This window comes from Pogona vitticeps, chromosome 1 (genome assembly GCF_051106095.1).
Source record: "Pogona vitticeps strain Pit_001003342236 chromosome 1, PviZW2.1, whole genome shotgun sequence".
NCBI lineage: Eukaryota > Metazoa > Chordata > Lepidosauria > Squamata > Agamidae > Pogona > Pogona vitticeps.
Window position 1 is genome coordinate 169,602,796 of NC_135783.1, and position 20,352 is coordinate 169,623,147.

At 41.6% G+C, this 20,352-nt stretch overlaps 1 protein-coding gene across 1 annotated transcript in view; it reads right to left on the reverse strand.

Moving 5' to 3' along the window:
- Positions 1 to 2,762: 2,762 nt before the first annotated feature.
- The window catches only part of IRS2 (insulin receptor substrate 2), a 33,131-nt gene continuing 15,541 nt past the window's right edge, over positions 2,763 to 20,352 (reverse strand). Inside the window, exon 2 of the mRNA XM_072976983.2 lies at positions 2,763 to 5,756. Coding sequence (XP_072833084.2) covers positions 5,752 to 5,756 — 5 coding nt within the window. The 3' untranslated portion in view covers positions 2,763 to 5,751. The remainder of the gene's footprint in view (positions 5,757 to 20,352) is intronic.

A 20,352-nucleotide genomic window follows, 5' to 3' on the forward strand; every position in this document is an offset into this window, starting at 1 on the left:
ATACTATTCCAGGCTGGGTGTCACCATTGGTAGCATTCACACAGCCTCCTTTAATGGGCTCAACAAGATATACAGAGATTTGCTTAAGAAAGAGGGGATGTTAAAGACTAGAGAGGAGTTAGAGGAGCAGAAATTTGTTTTAGATTAGTGGATGAGATTACAATTAGACCCTAGGTAGGTACCACCACGGTAGGAAGGTAATGGTGTTCTGTGGCCATGTGACCACGGAAACTGTCTACGGACAAACGCTGGCTCTACAGCTTGGAAACAGAGATGAGCGGTGCCCCCTAGAGTCAGACATGACTAGACTAAATGTCAAGGGGAACTTTTACCTTTACCAATGCAGAATACAAAATAATGGGTCTTCATGAAGAACAAATTACATTTGATAAACTGCTGCTAGAGATAAATGATAAAAATAATTAAAAGAATGTATGAATAACTGTTCCAGATATAAAAAAGAAGTTATGTCCCTTTACTTCACCACTAAAATTAGTGACTGAAATAGAACATTTTCCAGTAAACTTGAAGGGTTTAGCTGATTTGTTTAAGGATAAAAAAGTTGCCATTGAAGGATTGGATGATTAAAATGAGATCGAAGGATCAGATTATAGTTAAACTTCAAACTATTTATTTATTTATTTATTTATTTATTTATTTATTTATTTATTTATTTATTTATTTATACCCCGCCTTATATCCAATTAGATTGTTGGACAAATGAATGGTTGAAGACTAATGGCAAATGTAGAGAATATACTAAGTATGAACAATTTCTATAATCACATGAAGACATGCAGAAAGATGCTTTGAGGAAGGGAGTAGTAAGTAGAATTTATAACCTAATTTTTGAACAAGAGGAAAAAGAGACTGAAATAGGTTTGAAATAAATTTGGGAACATGATTTAAAAACAGAAATTAAAACAGAGGATTGGACAAAAATTTGGAAGATGAGGGTTTTAAGATTAATGTTGGTAAGAAAAAAGGAAAATGTTTTTAAAATTAGTTTAAGGTGGTACATGGCTCCGGTGAAATTGAACATAATACATTCAGACTATTCTAAGGTCTGTTGGAAATGTGATGAAGAAATTGGCACATATTATCATATGTGGTGGGAGTGTAAATTAATTCAGAAATTTTGGAAATTGATTTTTAAGGAAATATGTGATATATTTGGAAAAGATATTGAATTCAATTCTAAAATTGTTTTGCTGTCAATTTTTTATAAGATATAACTTGATTATTGCTCAAAGGAAGTGATTTCTAATTTTATAACAAGTGCTAGAATATTAATAGTTAGATTCTGGAAAGATAAAATGATATTAAATTAGAAGATTGGTATAATGAAGTATGGGACATTGTGTTAAATGATAAATTGACTACTGAACTTAAAATGAGAAGAGGGGAAATAAGTTTAAATATTTTTTATGCTATTTGGGGTAGATTTATTGAATTTGTATTAGTGAAAGGAAAGGGGAAAGCCTCTAAGCAACAATCAATAAAATTTTGGAAAGGAGGTTCGTAATAAAAGTATTGCTCCAAAGCGTCCTGTGGGTATGGGGGTGCACTGTGTTTTAGATTGTATTAGTAAGTATTCTTGTATTTGTTTTGGATATTAAAATAATAATAATAAAAGAATGTATGAATAAATATGAAAATAGAAGATGAAGTGGTGAAAGACTGTATGATAAAATGGCCCCAAAATGTTGGTCATAATATTGACTTAGACACTGGGCACAAATTTGGCAGAATAATATTAAACTTATAAAACCAGTACATGTTGAAGAAAAAAAACAAAATATGTTTTATAGATGGCATATGACTCCAACTAAATTGTCTAAAATGTACGAAAATACCTCCAACAAATATTGGAAATGTAAAATGCAGGAGGGTACTTTTTACCATATTTGGTGGACATGCAGGGAAGCAAAAAATTATTGGTGATCAATACATGAAATGTTACACAAAATCTTATCTTACGTGGTAGCATTTAAACCGGAATTGTTTTTATTCAATATTATGACCAAAATTATAGATAAATGAGATATTTTATAATACATGTAATTAGGGCAACGAGGATACTATATGGAAAATATCGGAAGAAAGAAGAGGTACCATCTCTGGAGGAACTGATAGAAAAGATACTGGAAGTGGGGGAGATGGATGTACTAACAGAAGCATTAAATAAAAGATGTCAAAGACTCAAAAATTGGGAACACTTTTATAACTGGATCCAAAATATGGACTGGAAAGTATAGATAAAAGACATATGAGTAGATCCAAAGGAATGGAGAGAGTAGCAACAATAGTCTGGAAAAATTGTTAAATTGTTTACTTATGTGATTTCCCTTTTTAACATAATTATGTACGTTGATGTAAGAATACTCTTTCGCTCTCTGGAATTTTATTCTTTCCCCATCCTTAATTATCCCTTCTTTACCCCTTGTACCCACACCCCAATCCTTAACCTTATTGAAAATGAATACATGTTTTTAAAAAATCTCAATATTATTGGGCTTGAGGGCACATTTTCCAAACTATCTTTTAAAATGCAACATATATGGATGTTAAAATTCAACCAGTTTCCCCCTGTTCACAGGCCCTGTGGAGCTTTGCAGCAGAGGTCTTGAGGGACAGAAGGAATAGTAGGAAATCATGATTTTTGTTGTCCTGCTGACAGAATCCTTCAAGTGGCAGACGAACACTATGCAGATTATCACACACATGCACACATACACTTCAATAATAAAGACTTGTTAATGTTTTCCATTAATAAAAATTTATTAATAGAAAGCTGCATTATAAGAAAAAATTGATTTTTAAAAACCTCTACAAAGAACAAGCCTTCAAAGACATTATTTCTTTAATAAATAACATATTTTATTGCATATGGCTATTAAGGAGAGCAGCCAGGATCAATAAAGACTAAATACATAACTATTCTAGTTCCATGTATTCTCTTCCCTAGCAGCATCATTGATTACTCCTATACAGAGTGTACACTGGAAGACACAGTAAGATAAGTTAAGAGTTTTGCCATATGACAATGGCAAGAAATATATTTAGTATCTTGATTCCTAGAAAGAATTTTATATATCTGAAAGAAAAACTCTTTGTTTATAACTATGAATGTTACATAAAAATATTTTAATTTTAAGGTAAAATCAGGCATTTCCCCCCACAAGCCTAACATTTATATATTTTGGTTCCACATTTTGTAAACTAAATTAAGGATGTAAATATTTGCATATGCCTTTTGTGGAAGGTGTTGTATTGAACAGAACTCAGTATATATTCATCTTCCTTAACTTTAGATGCCATCTGATTGAACTATGTATAGTGGCACCGGGAACTAATTATTTTTTCCTCAAATTGTGTGATATTAACAGTTGATCAATTCAGTGTTCTCAGGAACTTGGGACACCATAGGCAATAATCTCTGTTATATCAATTGAGGCAGAAAAGTCATTTAATATAATAGGACTGATACTTAAGTTTTGTTGCCACTTCAATAATTTTACCAGCATATTCATTATTATGATATTATCCTCTCATGCCCTGAAATGAACACTTAGTGGGAAGAGACTACATTCAGATATGTCTTATTATACAATCTTCAGCCCTATATTCAGCAGAATTACTTTGCATTGTGATTACTTTGCATTTTGAGCAGCAGGGCCCTGATTATTTTGTCTCCTCTAATAAAAATGTAAATCAGTTATTTCTGATGATGCATGTACTCACTGTTTGTTTATTAGTCACCTTTATATTCAACCTTTGTTACAACATCTCCCTACCCTGTGCTATGTCTTCACAATAATCCCGGATGCATGTCAGACTAAAACCCTCTTCAGGGGTTTTGAAATGTCACCACAGCTGCAAAGGAGAGGCTAGCCTTGTTCCCTCCCTCACGGCTTTCCCAAGACAACCTGTGACATGTCTGAAGAGAAGGGTCCTGCTTGCATGTCGGTTTACATGTTAGCAAGAACCTAGATTATCTGGGGCTCTTGCTCATGTGTAGATCTTGCAGAGGAATTTTTCCTTATGAGACTTGTCTCCGGCTGCGTGATCAACATGATGAAGGAGGGCCTCTCTCACCTTTAACCACGTGGATGCTTCCAAATTTCAGAACCTGAGAGAGGGACACTGGTTGTGACCACCCAGTCAGTGAGCTCTGGACTCAGTGGAGACTTAGCCAGCACTCTTTCCAGGACAGAGAATGCTCAAAGAGGGAAACCTTATAGTTTACCGTTTCTGTTAGACTAGACTTCAGGAATATACTCATGAAATATTATTTTGAAGTCTCCTTAATCAAACACATATTAGAAGCAACAAGAGGAAGAAACATGTCCTAGCACAGTGTAAACTTTGGGAGTGGTTGAGCTGAGCAAAGCTGATTTTTCTTTTTCTCTTTACTACAGTTCCCATGCCCCCCCCATCCCTAAACAAGGCAGCATGGTCTCTAGTCATGTTGGCTGAGAAATTCTGGGAGTGATGATCCAAAAAAGAAACTCTGCCATGCTCTGAGAGCAATGCACAGAAAAACTGCAGTCATTATACTGTTCTCTTCAAAATACTGAGCACATATGTACTGATCACAAATTTCTAGGAGAAAGATTTAAGTTTTATCCTCTCCCAGAATGTGATACTTTGCCATTTTAGGGGGATTTCATTCCTGGCAGAAGGAAACTTATCAGATATCACTGAATTCCATCCAAAACACAAATTTTCAATCTGTTTCCCAACCATTATTATCCTTCTACTTCTAGCAGCTTGATGTGGTTTTTGGTTACAAGAAATTCAGCTAATAACAGCATTATGTGACAAATGTAAGCCTACACATAGAATTAAAAGTCTTTGCACTCTGAAGTAGTTAAAAAGCGAAAGAGACAATTATACAAATACAGTATATCAGAGGTAAAGAATGACATCTCAATACAGTTTAATGATGTTAAGTTCAGTTGTTTCTATTAAATATTTTTATAACGACCATAAATATTTTTAATAGAACTCTAACCTATCAAATTTCATCTTGGCTTAATTTTTAAATTATCATCCTGATGTCCACCTGATAAATAGACAGAGCAGCCAGTAACTGAGAAGCAATCCACCAGCAGCAGGATTCTTGACAGGTCCAGTAAGGCTGATAACTGCACAAAATTCAGTACTGAGATCTAGAAGGTGCCAGCTACTGCACACAAGAAATACAAATCCGGTTCCAGTTGTAACTGAGGTAGTGCTGTAGAGCAGTGGTTCTTAACCTTGGGTTACTCAGGTGTTTTTGGACTGCAACTCCCAGAAGCCTTCACCACCAGCTGTGCTGGCTGGGGTTTCTGGGAGTTGCAGTTCAAAAACACCTGAGTAACCAAAGGTTAAGAACCACTGCTGTAGAGGTTTGAAAGGATGCCAGTAAACACTAGGTTTGACTGATGAAGCAGGTGAAAGCAGAACTTCCTAACATGCTGAGAAATAAATATTGTTTCTCTGTTCTGAAAAGGTAATGGCCGTAATGAATCAGCCAGCTGAAAAGGTTCAAAGGTCTGAAATCCTAAAGGTTTATGCAAACAGCAGCAAAGTTCTGCAAAATGCCCAAGTAGATCAGATGGGGTGGTTCCTCTCCAGTACAATGAAGAACTGTTTTGAAAGCTACATGAAAAAGCAGATCTTAAAGTAGCTCAAGATTCAATTCTAAAAAATCAGCGATCAGTTTTCAAAATGGATTCAGGAGTCACAAGGCTGAAACTGGTTTCTTCATTCTGGAAAGAAAAATACAAAAATAAAAAGGTATCAGTAGCCTTGCCCAAAGGATACAGCAGATACAGTCACCATTGCAATAACTCATCTACAATTAAATGCATGGCATACATTCCCACCAGCACATCTTACCTACATAGGGAAGAATAGCCATTGGTGCAATTATTTTCTCTCCCTCATGGATGTCTTATAGACAGGCTCTCACAGCTGGAAGGAGGCCATGTGCCTTTTTTACCACCAGTTACACTGTTTCCCTGAAAATAAGACTTAACCTGAAAATAAGCCCTAGTATGATTTTTCAGGATGCTCGTAATATAAGCCCTACCCCAAATAATAAGCCCCAGTGAAGTGAAAGCCCACCCTCCACCACTGTGCAGCAACCAGAAGAAGATGACCTGACTGTATTTGAATAAACCTTGATGGTTGCAAGGTTAAGGTAATGGTTCCCCTTGACATTTAGTCCAGTCGTGTCCGACTCTCTAGTCGTAGAGCCAGCGTTTTTGTACGTCAAAAAAATAAAATAAGGTGAAAGATTTATACGATCTGAAGAGAAACCAGAGTAAATAAAATAAAATAAAACATCCTCTGAAAATAAGCCCTAATGCATTTTTGGAGCAAAAATTAATATAAGACCCTGTCTTTTTTTTCAGGGAAACATGGTAGATGTCCTTGTCAATACAAAGGCACCTAAGATAAAACCAAAGTAATACTGGGAATTTTATCTCACAATGAATTTCCAAATCCCAAAATGGCTTGGCAGTTGTAAACACAGTATCTTTTAGGCCAGAGGTCCCCAACCCTTGGTCTGTAGCCTGGTGCCAGTCTGTGTCCTGAGCCGGACCAGGCCGCAAAGATAGACCTCCCACCCCACTCCCGCACACACTGCCCCACATAGCCCCTTTGCGCATGCGCATGCACGGCAGCATCTATGCAGCCATTCCCCCACCCTTTTGCACATGCGCCCACACACTCTCGAGTGCTGCGCCATTTGCGCATGTGCATGAGTGCCTATATGACTGTGTGCCACCATTTGTGCATGCGCACAAGCGCCTGCACGAGCACCCTCCCACTCCTTTGCGCATGCACGAGGGGTGCCCCGCCTTCCCCATCCGGTCTGTGGGTTAAAAAGGTTGGGGATCTCTTGTTAGGCAATGGATCATGTTCTTGGTTTCAAGCCTGGAGCACTTTAAATGTACAGAAAGGCAAAACCTGTCACCTCCAATTTAAGGGATTACCAAATACAGTAGCAGCTCTTTTTCCATCACACATATCTTAAAAGCAGCTTTAGCACAGAGCTCCCCAACCCCCTGTCCGTGGCCTGGGCGGAACCACGGAGACAGCTCTCTCACCCCCCCAAACATTCCCCCCCCCGCACAGCCCCTTCGTGCCTGTGCATGAGTGCACCTTCTTGAAATGTGAGTAAATCTGTTGAAATCCTTTGTGAAAAGTTCAAGCAGAGATAGAAGTGCTTTTTAAACTGTAAAAGCCTGGCTGCTTATCTGGGGAATGCACTTTCATTTTTGCTCGGAAGAACACCAGTGAAAGTTGAACAGCTAATGAACTGTTAAAAATTACTTTGTTTTCCTGTGCTATGAATCTTTTGCTTTGCTTATGAGAAAAAATAAGAGATAAGATTTCTAAAAGTTGGACACGAGAGACATCAGAGAAAAAAAACCATCAGATTGTAGTCTCAAATGCTGAAGACAAATAGAGGTGAATCCCCTGAACCTAAAGAAGTTTCTAAAGAGACTCAGGAAGCTGCTGGAAAGGAGAGGGGGGGTTCCTCTCTGAGCAGTCTTATTGAAGCCAGCATGGAAAAAAAAGATTGCCGAATTAACAACTGGAATGATATGTGTTTTTGTGTGTTCTTAGAATGGTTTATGTAGTCATAAGATTGTCTTAATGGCATCCATTTTGAATCAATGTCTGTGTAAGGAATTTCACATGCTATTTTCAGACTGCCTAGCTCTTAGTCCTTATCTGGTTGCTAGGATGGCCTGAGAGCTGAACTTCTTGTAGTCATAACACATTCTAACACCTGCAAACTCTCATGAGAAACTTAGGCGGGACAAGACACTTTTTGCTTGTTCCTAATTGGTCATCCTGTGGAGGAAGAAGAAGGGGGGTAATGGAGTCGTAAGTTGTAAAATGGAGTGTTGCTGAGACAGAGAGAGCCTTTTTCCCAAAATGGATTCTAATTCCTGAAATGGAGCTTTTTCCTAACATTGACCTGATGGACTACAATTGGACTTTGCAGTTCCTGATGGACTATGGATTTCTTGGATACATAAGAATGTAGTTTTCTTTAAGAAAAGGATGGCTAGGCCAATCCTTTACAATAGATTAGAATGCATTTCTTGTTTTATTTTTCGTAGCTGGAGTTTGTGAAGTAATCTAATGTCTTGGTTGGAAATGTTACTAAATGCCTTACTTTGCAATAAACTGAATGCTGAGTAGAACTATATTTCTTAATAAAAACAGTAATGTTTAAGATCTTATGTTTTGGTCTCTTGAGCAGAATAGCCTGAATAATTGGCCATGAGTTTGCTATCATTTGAGCCCATCATATACCTGAGTTGTAACTCATGGTTTGTGTTGTGTTTCTTTCTTTTCTTAACAAAGGGGATAGACTTGAAGAAGGAGATTTAGTGCAGTAGCCTGGCTGAGTTTTAGTGCTCACCTTAGCCACATAGGCTAATTTCGTTGTATGGTATACTGTGTATATACTTACAATGACAATAAATTATATTATTATAGGGACTGACTAATCTCTGGAATCTCTCTGTTCCCGGCTCATCTGATCTCCCTGGAGACGGGTGTAGCTTACAACAACTTGTGTGAAAGATCTGGCTAAAGATATATAATGTCAGATTGATAGAAAACTGGAACGTTCTTTCCAAAATAGACTCTTTAGTGAAGGAATGTCAACAGATGGGAAAGGACATGAAAGCAGTCCAGAGAGAAATACAGGGGATGAAGGCAAGCATAGTAAAAATGGAGGACAGAGTAAAGCAAATGGAAGACCTATCAAAACAGAATGAACGGAAAAGAAAGGCACAACAACAGAAGATAGATGATTTGCAAAAGAAAGTGATTTATCTGGAAGATAGCTCAAGATGCAACAACATCGAAATAATGAATTTTGAGCTGCAAAAAGGAGCTGACCTTAAGCAGGAACTTATGCGTACGATCTGCGAGATAAGTGGAATAACCATCAGTTTTAGTACGGCCCATCATCCTCAATCTCATGGTATGGTGGAAAGAGGTCAACAAACTTTGCTTAGGATGATTAAAACCTTGACCCAGGAATATGGAAACATTTGGGATGAACTTTTGCCTTTTGCTTTGTTTGCTTACCGTAGCTCAGCTCATTCTCCGTTAGGTGGCTTTTCTCCAAGTGAGGTGGTATTTGGAAGAAATCTACAAGGACCATTGGACTTCCTGAAATCTGATTGGTAAGGTGTGGTTAAAAGTAGTACTGTGCCAGTTGCTGATTTTGTCAGAAAACTTCAAGAGAAACTCTTGGCTGTCCAGGAGTTGGCCAGAGACAATTTGTTGGACACTCAAGCAAGTCAGAAGTTCTTCCATGACAAGAGATCCAGACACAGGGAATTTTCTGTGGGTGATTTGGTACTTGTTCTGAACCCACTCAGACCTTCTAAGTTAGAAGTTGTCTGGGAAGGTCCAGGTGAAATTGTTCAAAAATTGGGAAATGTCAATTATCTTGTCAAAATGTTGGATTCTAATAAGAAACCTGTTCTTTACCATGTCAATAGTTTGAAACTGTACAAAGATAGATCTGCAATGATTTTTCAATGTCATGCTGAATATTTTCATGCTGCAAATGAACCTATTGATATGTTGTCTGAATTGCAAGATGCAGGTACATGGTCTGATAATCTTGTTTTAACAGGTACCGTTGATCATAAAGAAAGGTTATTTCAAATTTTAGAACAATACCAAGATGTGTTTTCAGATAAACCAGGTTACACCAATTTGATCAGTCATGTGATAACTACTGAGAACAATGCCCAGCCCATACGGTCTAGCCCATATAGAGCAATTGGTAATCATGCTATCCAGATTGAACAAGAGATACAAAAGATGTTATCTTTGGGGGTGATTGAACCGTCATTCTCCCCTTGGGCTTCTCCAGTGGTACTGGTGCCAAAACGTAACGCTCTGGGTGAAATTCTCGAGGAAGTAAGATTTTGTGTTGACTACAGAAAGTTAAACAGTGTTACTGTTCCAGATCCATACACATTACCTAGAATGGATGATTTAATTGAACATCTTTCAAAGGCTAAGTTTATCAGCATTCTCGATCTAAAGAATGCTTATTGGCAGCTCGATTTGGCCGAAGATTCACGAGATAAGACCGCTTTCATCACGCACGTGGGAACTTTTCGTTTCCGACGTTTGCCATTTGGTTTGAAGAATGCTGGTGCTTCATTTCAAAGGATGATAGACAAACTTTTACAAGGTTTACCTTTTGTAAGTGCTTATCTTGATGATGTTGCCATTTTCAGTTCTGATTTTGATTCTCACATGTCTCACATTGAAACTGTTTTGTCCAGACTTCAGCAAGCAGGACTGACAGTCAAAGCCAGCAAATGTCAATGGATGCAAGGAAAAGTTATGTACTTAGGTCATTTGATTGGGCAAGGAGAAATTCAGACTCTGCAAGCCAAAGTGCAATCTATTAATGATTGGCCTATTCCAAAAACTAAGAAACAGGTACGCTCGTTTTTGGGCCTAGTTGGCTACTACAGAAAATTCATTCCTGATTTCAGTCATTTGGCTTCACCTCTGACAGAGCTCACTAAGAGACAGCCTGTCAAGGTAAACTGGACACCAGAGTGTCAAGGTGCCTTTGATGCTTTAAAAGCTAAGCTTATGGATGCACCTATACTGAAATCCCCTGATTTTGACAAACCATTCATTTTACAGACAGATGCCTCTGAATTGGGCCTTGGTGCTGTATTGTTACAGCAAGGAGAGGATGGGAACCTTTACCCTATCTCATACTTCTCTAGAAAACTCTTGGAAAGAGAGAGAAATTACGCAGTACCTGAAAAAGAGGTTCTTTCTATATTTTGGTCTCTAAATTTACTTAGACCTTACCTATGGGGGCGTAAGTTTACACTCCAAACAGATCACAGAGCTTTAGTTTGGTTGCAAAAGATGAAATCTCACAACCACAAATTGTTGAGATGGAGTCTAGCATTGCAAGACTTTGATTTTGAAGTTCAACACATTCCTGGAAAATTGAATGTTGTGGCAGATGGTCTTTCTAGAATGTACTGTGAAGATTCTTATGAACCTGAAAGTTGAAACAATGTATTCAACAGTGTGTTATGTTTCAGTATTGCCATAGTTACTTTTTAGTTGAATTTTGATATATAACCAGTTAATTACTTTGAATTACTTTTTAGTTACTTATGCTTGATTTCTTAAAATTAGATCAGATTAACTGCTCTGAATTTTAACGATAATCAGAGGAGGGCATGTGATGATTTGTGTTTTTATGAGATTCTAGAATGGGTTTTGTAGTCATAATATTGTCTTGACAGCATCCATCTTGATTTAAAGTCTGTTCTGTAGTAGGAAAGTTTTTCATGCTGTTTCAGAGAAGCTTCGCTCTCTGGTTATCTCGTTGCTAAGATGAGTAGAGAGCAGAGACTTTCGTAGTCAAAATAATTCTGCCACAAAACATGATAAAAACTCTCAAGCTCCCATGAGAAGGTTAGGCGGGACAACAAGACCCAGGAGGGGGTGTTCCTTATGAGGAATTCTGGGAAGAAGAAGGAGGTTGGTAAGGAGTTGGAAAAAGATGGAGTTGGACTGAGAAAGGTCAGACATGTGCTTTTTCCCAAAATGGATTATATCTTTGGTATGAAGCCTTTTTGTCAACATAGACTGATAGAGGACAATTGGAATCTACCTGACCTGTTGGACTATGAACTGTGAAATCCCTGGAAACGTGAGAATGACTATGCTTATGCATTATTCTAGTTTAGAATGCTTTTAATTATTTTATTTTTTCCAGCTGGAGTGGTGGGGGTGATCTGTCTGCCTTGTTATGAAAATGTTTCTAACTGAATTACTTTGCAATAATCTGAATTCTTTTCTGAACCATCCTTTTTTAAATAAAACAGTAATGATTTAGAATTGCATGTATTGGTTTCTTGAACAGACTAGTCTTTCTGATTTGGCCATGTGTATTTGCTACCTGATATAGAGCCCAGATTAGCCTGAGTTTAAACTCATGGATTTGTCTGTGTGTGTGTGTTGCTTTTCTTAATAAAGGAGGTGGATTTGAGGAAGAAGTGTTAGTCAGGGCCTAGCTGAGAGTCTTGGGCTCATCTTAGCTCCTAAAGGACTGACTAAACTTTGGAATCTCTCAATTCTCCGGCACCCCGTATCTCCTTGGAGATGGGGGATTGCTGACATGCGGGGCACCACTGTAATCCAGAAAGGTTAATTTGGTGGAAAATGGAATAATCAGAAATACAGGTGGATATTGAAAAACATTTATTTGGTATGATTAAGAAATATAAAATAAGTGAAATTAATAAACCGTTTTTAAAGACCATGTTTTTCCCCCAGCCCCATAGCATTCCACTGGGGCTGGCTGTGGTGGTGTGTGTGTGTGTGTGTGTGTGTTTCAGCTCCAGCACGTTCCTATGGGGCTTGCAGTGTTTTATTTTTATCCGGCCGGAACGGATTAATGGGGTTTCACTGTATTCCTATGGGAAATGATACTTCAACTTACGAATATTTCGAGTTACGCCCATCTTCTGGAACGGATTATGGTTGTAAGTCAAGGCACCACTGTATTGGATCAAAACCTCTACAGATATGTTATGTATAAGTTTTCCAAAATACCTCCTTTTGCCTTTTGAAATAAAAAATAGGAAGAGGTTGGAGTTAGCAAAGAATGTCATTGGAAACCAAGGTCAAAACCATGCATATTATGTGAAAGGAAGATAGTGAAGAAATGTCAAGCCATTTGAAATGTGCTTATAGCAGAGATACTAAAGTAGAAAAGTGGGTGCTCAATCAAGTCAAACCTGAATTCTCACTCCAGCAAAAAAAATGAGTAAGCTGAATCTACCCTACCATGCACATATGATGGAAATGTGAACATTCTAAACAACTGAATTATTTGCATAGCATAGCATTGTGACCAGTCAGAATGGGTCTGGAGTCATGATTTTTGTGTTCTATGGACACAAATGGGGCCTATGACTGGACAGTGGTTTGGGGATTATCGTAGTAAAAAATCATGAGGAGCCATGAGGATCTGTGCATCAGATGCATGCTTTGGCACCACTACAAAACCATGTGCTGGGGGACCCATTATTTCTGTGGTGTAGTCTGTGAGCATGGATGGGCCCTATGAGTGGATAGTGGTTGGCAGATGATCCTATGTAATTTTAATTATTATTTATCCATGCCTTGGACTGGTGTTTTTGCACTACTGCAAAGCTCAGGGAACCATGATGTTGTAATCTATGGGCACAAATGGGACTTATGATTGTTCAGTAGTTTGGGGATGATCCTGCATAAAAATCATGTGGATCTGTAAGTATTTATGCCACTGCGAAGCCATTTGCTGGGGGACCCATGATTCTGTTTTGTAGTATGTGGGAAAAGATGGGCCCTATGACTGGATAGTGGTTTGCTGATGGTCCTGTATAAAAATCATGTGGATCCAAAGAATTGCTGGATAGCTCAGTAGTTTAGGTCTCTGACTGCATTTGGGAGTTCAATTCTCTACTGTGCCCTCCTTGTCAGGGGCTGGACTTGTTGATCCATAGGGTCCCTTCCAGCTCTGTAGTTCTCTATAGGTGGTGGTGATTGTCCGTGCCTTGGATAAAATCATGTGAATCCATAAGTACTTTGCACCACTGGAAAGCCATTTGCTGGGGGACCCATGATTTCTGTTTTGTAGTCTGTGGGCACAGATGAGTTTTATGACTGGACAAGAGTTTGGAGGATTAACTCACCTAAGAATCAAGTGGGGATCTGTGCATTTTGATCAATATTATTGTTCCACTCCAAAGCCATGTTCTGAGGAACCTTTGGTTTCTGTGGTGTAGTCTGTGAGCACAGATGAAGCTGATGATTGTTCAGGATGATCCTGCTCAGGATGATCCTGCATAAAAATCATGTGGATCCATGAGGATCTGTATGTCAGATCCATATTTTTGTGCGACTGCAAAGCCATGCATTCGGGATCCATTATTTCTGTTTCATAGTCTGTGGGTAGAGATGGGCCCTATAATTTGATAGTGGTCTGGGGATTATCTTATGTAAAAATTATGTGGATCCATGAGGATAAGTACGGTGAGGAACTTAAAGTCAATAGATGCCATAGGTTCGAAAGGGTGTCGCATAAGGGCGTTGAGAACCAGTTGCAGCGACCACTGGGGAGTGATGCGTTGCTGAGGGGGGCGCATGTTGTTGAGCCCCTTGAGAAACTTCTTAACAGTTGGGTGGGAAAACAACTTGGAAGAAGGTGAGTCATCTGGCTGGTGAGCCATAATCGCTGACAGATAGACCCGCATCGTGGATTGGGAGAGACCAAATTTAAAGAGATGAAGAAGGTAAGTAAGCACAGTCTTTAGGGAGACGGGTACAGAGGGTAAGCCGTTGTCGTGGGTGTATTTGAGGAAGGATTTCCACTTGTTCTCATATAGGAGAGTGGTAGAAGGCTTGCGGGCTCAAAGGAGGACCTGCATCACTTCAGGAGTATCCTCCAAGCTGAAAGACTGAGAGAGGCGACGTTGGGGTGAAGGATGAGGCCATGGTCGAGCGAGAGGAGATCTGGACGGAGAGGAAGGCGGACCATGTCCGACGACATCATGATCAGGTGAGTGAACCAAGGCTGGCGAGGCCAGAACAGGGCTATCAGAATCGCGTTGGCTTTGTCATGCTGGAGGCCAAGGATGACCCTCTGAATGAGGGGAAGCGGGGGGAATGCGTAAAGGAGGTCTTGGGACCAGTCCATGAGGAATGCATCCCCTAGGGAGGCGCTGTCTCTGCCTGCTCTGAAGCAGAAGCAGGGACATTTTTTGTTGGTTTCGGAAGCAAAAAGGTCCAGTGAAGGAGTGCCCCATCTGCGGCGCAGCTGTCGAAAAATGGCATCGTTTAGAGTCCACTCGTGTGTCTGTGTAGGGAGTCGACTGAGCTGGTCCGCCAAGGTGTTGTCCATGGAGATGTGGAGAGCAATGGGAAAAACATGGTTGGAATAGCACCACTCCCAAAGGTCGACAGCTAGGTAAAGGAGAGAAGGGGAGTGTTTTCCTCCTTGTTTGTTGACATAGAATAGTGCAGTGGTGTTGTCCGTTGCCAACTGCACTACTCGGCCTCGAATGAGGGGAAGGAAGGCATGGAACGCTTTGATAATGGCTAGCAGTTCCAGGTGATTTATGTGGAGCGGAAGCTCCTGTGCTGACAACAGTCCATAGACCTTGTGCTGTTGGCAGCGAGCTCCCCACGCCGAAGGGCTGGCGTCGGTTGTGACCTGTATCGACAGTCGCAGTGGGTGAAAGGACCTGCCGATGAGATTGTGGTGGGAAGTCCACCAGTCGAGTTGGGAGGCCAGTTCTGGCGTCACGCTCAATGGGGAGTATGGATGGTCCGTCACTGGATCGAACAGGGAAAGGAACCAGGCCTGCAGGGATCTCATTTTGAGTCTGGCGTGCTGGACAACCGTCGGCGTCGATGCCATGAACCCGAGGAGGTGCTGGGCATGGTGCGCGGAGACGAACTGATGGTTTTGAAAGGAGTGATTCTTTCGAGGGGTAGGAGCACCCGTGCTCGAACGGAGTCTATCTCTATGCCGATGAACTTTGCTGTTTGTTTTGGTATCAGATGCGATTTCTCGGTGTTGACCCTGAGACCTAGGGCATACAAGGTGTAAAGTGTAATGTCCCGGGCTTGTATGGCATTGTGGTACGATGCTGCCACAATAAGCCAATCGTCGATGTAGGGATAGACATTTATGCCACGGAGCCAGAGGAAGGCGGCTACCGGTGCCATGCACTTTGTGAAAGTCCGGGGGGCAGTAGAGAGCCTGAACAGGAGTGCGGAGAATTGGTAGGCTATGCCGTTGAAGTGGAACCGGAGGAATTTCTGATGGTCCAGATGAATGGAGATATGAAAGTATGCATCCTGCAGGTCGATGATAATGAACCAGTCTCCCTGCGAAAGCAAAGGGATAATAGAGTCCAACATGAGCGTGCAAAACTTGCGGGGAGAGATGAAGTGGTTGAGATGAGTGAGGTCCAAGATAGGACAAAGTCCCTTGTCCTTTTTAGGGACGGTAAAGTACTTAGAGTAGAAGCAATTGCGGTAGTCCGATGGTGGGACTGGAGAAATGGCGCTCTTTTGGATAAGCTTGGTAACCTCGTCCTGCAGAGTAGAGGAGTATGAGGTGTAACGAATAAACCCCAAAGGGGGTAAGGTGGAAAACTCTATGAGGTAGCCACGTGCTATTATGGACAAAACCCACTTGTCAGAAGTAATGGATTGCCATCGGTGAAAGAAGGGGGCCAACCTGGTAGAGGTCAAAGGGGGCCCAAGATGAGGGTGGCAGGGACGGATGTCAGTACTGCTTACCCTTTCGTTGTCCTTTACGATTGCATGGAAAGGACTGGTGCTTGTATGATGCCATAAGGGGCTGCGGGGCTGGCAGCGATCTGTCAGTTTGTTGCGGGTGGTATTGCCTATAAGGCTGAAAACGTTGAGATTGGTATTGTTTACAGTAGACCTGACCCGAGCGATAAAACGGTCGTTGGTAAGAGGTAGACAGCTGGACCGAATAAGAACGTGTGGTCTTGTATTTCTTATGAAAGTCTTCCATGGTGTCATTGGTCGTTTGGTTGAAGAGACCGACACCATCGAAGGGAAGATCCTCGATTCTGGACTTGGTGTCATCTGAAATTGTCGAGGATTTGAGCCAAGCGTGGCGACAGATGGAGATGGAAGTCACCAGAGTTTTGGCAGCCGCTTCGGTGGCGTGTCGGGCCGCGACCCTCTGATACTTGGCCAGGGGGATGGCCTGGTCATGAATGTTAATGAGGTCAGTCCTGACAGGTTCAGGGATTGCATCGAGCAATGGAAGGATTTGGTTCCAGAGATAACGCTGGAAGGCGCCCATGGTAGCTGATGCTCCGAAGCAAAAAGGCTTGTAGGGAGTAGATTCGTCTGGACAACGTGTCCAACTTTTTGCCATCCTTATTGGTAAGGATAGGTTTGGCTTTGGTGTGAGCCCGAGCTTGACTCAATTCTACGATGATGGAATTTGGCACTGGATGCTTGGTAAGGAACTCAGCCTCGACACTGTGGGTTCTGTAAAGGCCATCAGTACGGCGAGAAATCTGCATAGTAGAGGGTTTTTTTCCCCAAGTGTCTTTAATGAGACAAAGAATAGACTTATTAAAAGGTAGGCTCAGCGGAGCAACTCATTCTTGGTCGATGTCATCAAACACGGGATCGATGTCAACAGGTGGAGGCTGTTCTGCATTGAGATTCAGGGCTTGTGCCATCTGGAAAACCAGCTGGGTGTAGGAGAAAAAATCATCTGAAGAAGACGAGGTGTGACTGCCCCTCGTGTCGGGAGGTGGAGGGGGCAAGTCGGGCTCATGGGAGGACTCGGGAGTGTTGCGGCTCCGAAGAAGCTGGTGAACCTGGAGAGGAAGGGTAGACAGATTGGGCAAGGCCCTCAGTTGCGGGGGCTTGATGCTGCTGTATAGGTAGAGTCTCGAAATGATCCCGAGCGGGGATCAGGTCTGGTGCCGGAGTAGGGCGCGAGGCTGGTTCTGAAGGGGCCGCAGGAAGGCGCGGGGCCGCTTTAGACAGTGTGGCTGGGCGCGGTGAAAGCATCAAGGCCGTTGTAATAGGGGCCAATGTATGAGGCCGGTGGAAATCCATAGAAGGGGCGGCCAAAGCGGGGTCCGGCATTAGTCGGGGACACTTAGCCTGATTGGGCTGGTACCGATCATAGAGGGTATGCCAGATATAGGGGTCAAAGTATTGGAACGGCCCCATTGGGAAGTGGCAGAAATCACCCTGGGGCGTGACGGGCCTCGGCGGGGAAATGTGCTTTCGTTTCTCCGTTTTCTTTTGCGGAGGGGAAGGGGGAACCTCCTGTTCTGATGCCGAGCTTTCAACTGCCCACCCTGATTCTGGGTTGGAATGGGCTGAGGCCGGGCTGGACCGTGGCACAGCCGCATTCAGGCCAATGCTCAGAGTACCAAGGGGAACAGAAGAAAGGCTCGCCGGTTCATGGGGCTCGTCTCCATCCGAGACTAGATAGGGAGCTTCCCTTGAGGACTCCTCGAGAATGGGAGAAGGCAGAGAGGGTAGAGGGGGCTCCACGGCAGGAGGCTTCTCTCTCCTGGGCCTTTTGGAAGCAAGTTTTGGTTTCTTTTTCGAGCCCGCATCGGGTGCTCGAGTTTTTCCAGAGGAACGCACTTTGTGCTTACCAGATGGCTTTGTTCTCTCAACAGTGTCCTTAGCTGGTAGCACCGAAACAGGATCAGAAGTGGATTAAGCTGGTGGAATTCTGTTCGCTGAGAGAGTGGGAGATCTGACCCCCTCTGAGGACACAGAAGGAGCATTTATAGCCGTTTGCCAGAGGTAAGACCTGAGCCTTTGGAGTCTTTGTTTAAGTGCCGGCTTGGTAAGGTTCTTGCAAGCAGGGCATGAAGAAGTCTGGTGCTCCTCTCCCAGACAAAAAAGACACTGATCGTGGCCGTCGGAGAGTGTGATTTTGTTCGCACAAGTTGTACAGCGCTTGAAAGGCAACAACGAGGCCATGCGCGAGCTGGAGAGGCAAACGGAAAAAAAGGGGGAAGGGGAAAGGAGGGAAGAAAACCAGCGGGAAGCCAATCTAGGCTAACAAAAGACTAGGAGGATCACTAACGAGGTAATAAACTGCAAACAAAAGCTCAAAGAGCCTGGAAAAAAATAGCTTAAAGGCAAAAGCGAAGCACTCTAGTTTTCCTGAGAACTGTTCAGCTCAGCGGAAAAAAGGAACTGAGGAAGATGGTGGGTGGGAGGAGCATATACCTCATGGAGGATCACACCATAAAATTGTTACTTTTAGCTCTAGAATCTTCCGAGAGAGTCAGCGCAGGCGCAGACAATACCCATATGTGTGCATTCACAGAGACCATGAAAAAGAAGCACGAATTAAACAGCTTAATTTACAGCCATGAATAGCTCAATCATTCTGGGGGAAAAAAGCCAGTAAAACAGACATGTTCTTTTTCAGGTGTGCAAATTTTGTCTTATCAATGTATTTAGCTATAGATTTATGGTCACTTGTACAGGGGTAAGACACAAAATCACAACTTGGAAATCCTTTGCCCAAATGCCCCCAAATTTGGCACAGAGCAAGAGCAGACTTTCTGTACATCTGTGCCAAATTTGGTGTGAACTCATGGTCCAGTTTCATAGTTATACTTTTTTGTTGGGGCATCCCTATTTTTTAGTTTGCCTTATAGAATGCTTTCTGATCCCAAGATCCTGGTGCAACCATAATATCTAAAAATATATGAACGAGTCCTGTGCAGTTCAATTTACCTCTTCAAAGGCAGGAATATAATTTATGGAGATATCCAGAAGCTATAGAGAGTTTTTATGGAGGCTGGATAGCTCAATGGTTTATGCATCTCATGGTGGAGCCATAGATCGAGAATTCCTTGTTGTACATGCTAGAAGTTCCAGTCTATGTGGCCTTGGGCAAGCTGCACAACCCCTCCCACAGAACTAGAGAAAGGTAATCAGTTCTGTCTATTCTTCACCTAGAAAACCTTAAAAAGGGTTGCCACAAATCAGAGTTGACTTGATGGCACATAATAATAATAATAATTATAGCAGGTTTTAAAAGATGCAAACAATTATTTGTATTCCACAACTAACAATAAAATTGTCAAGCTGTGGACAGATCTCCAGAAATCACATTTTCCCTTGGGATTTATTTCTAAGGATTTGGAATAAGATCTAAGGAGGAGTGGTTTGTAAGAACCCTAATCTAACAATTTGTCAAATACAGAGGGACACTCAGTGGTTGGCGAAGATGAATAGAAAAATGTTTTAGCTATTTCATCAAGATAAGCAACAGAATGAAATCAAAGTTCTGCACTATCCTCATCATATGTAAAATTAGACTCCTTTTTGAAAACATGTCAAATGTATGCATTTATATCAGCACCTTGTTATATACAGTCGTGCCTTGCTTTACGATTGCCCCACATTACGAGGAAGCCGCATTACGACGATCTTTTTGCGATCTAAATGGTTTTGGTCCATTTTGGTCTAAATGTTTTTTTCCGCTTTGAGATGATCGGTTCCCTGTTTCGGGAACCGATTCTTCACAAAACGACGATTTTCAAACAGCTCATCGGCAATTTCAAAATGGCCACCGGGAAACAAAATGGGTCCCCGCTGTGTTTAGGGACGGATTCCTCGCAAGACAGGCAGCGAAAATGGCTGCCCTATGGAGCATCTTCGCTGGACGGTGAGTTTTGACCCCATTGGAACGCATTAAAGGGGTTTCAATGCATTTCAATGTGTGTTTTT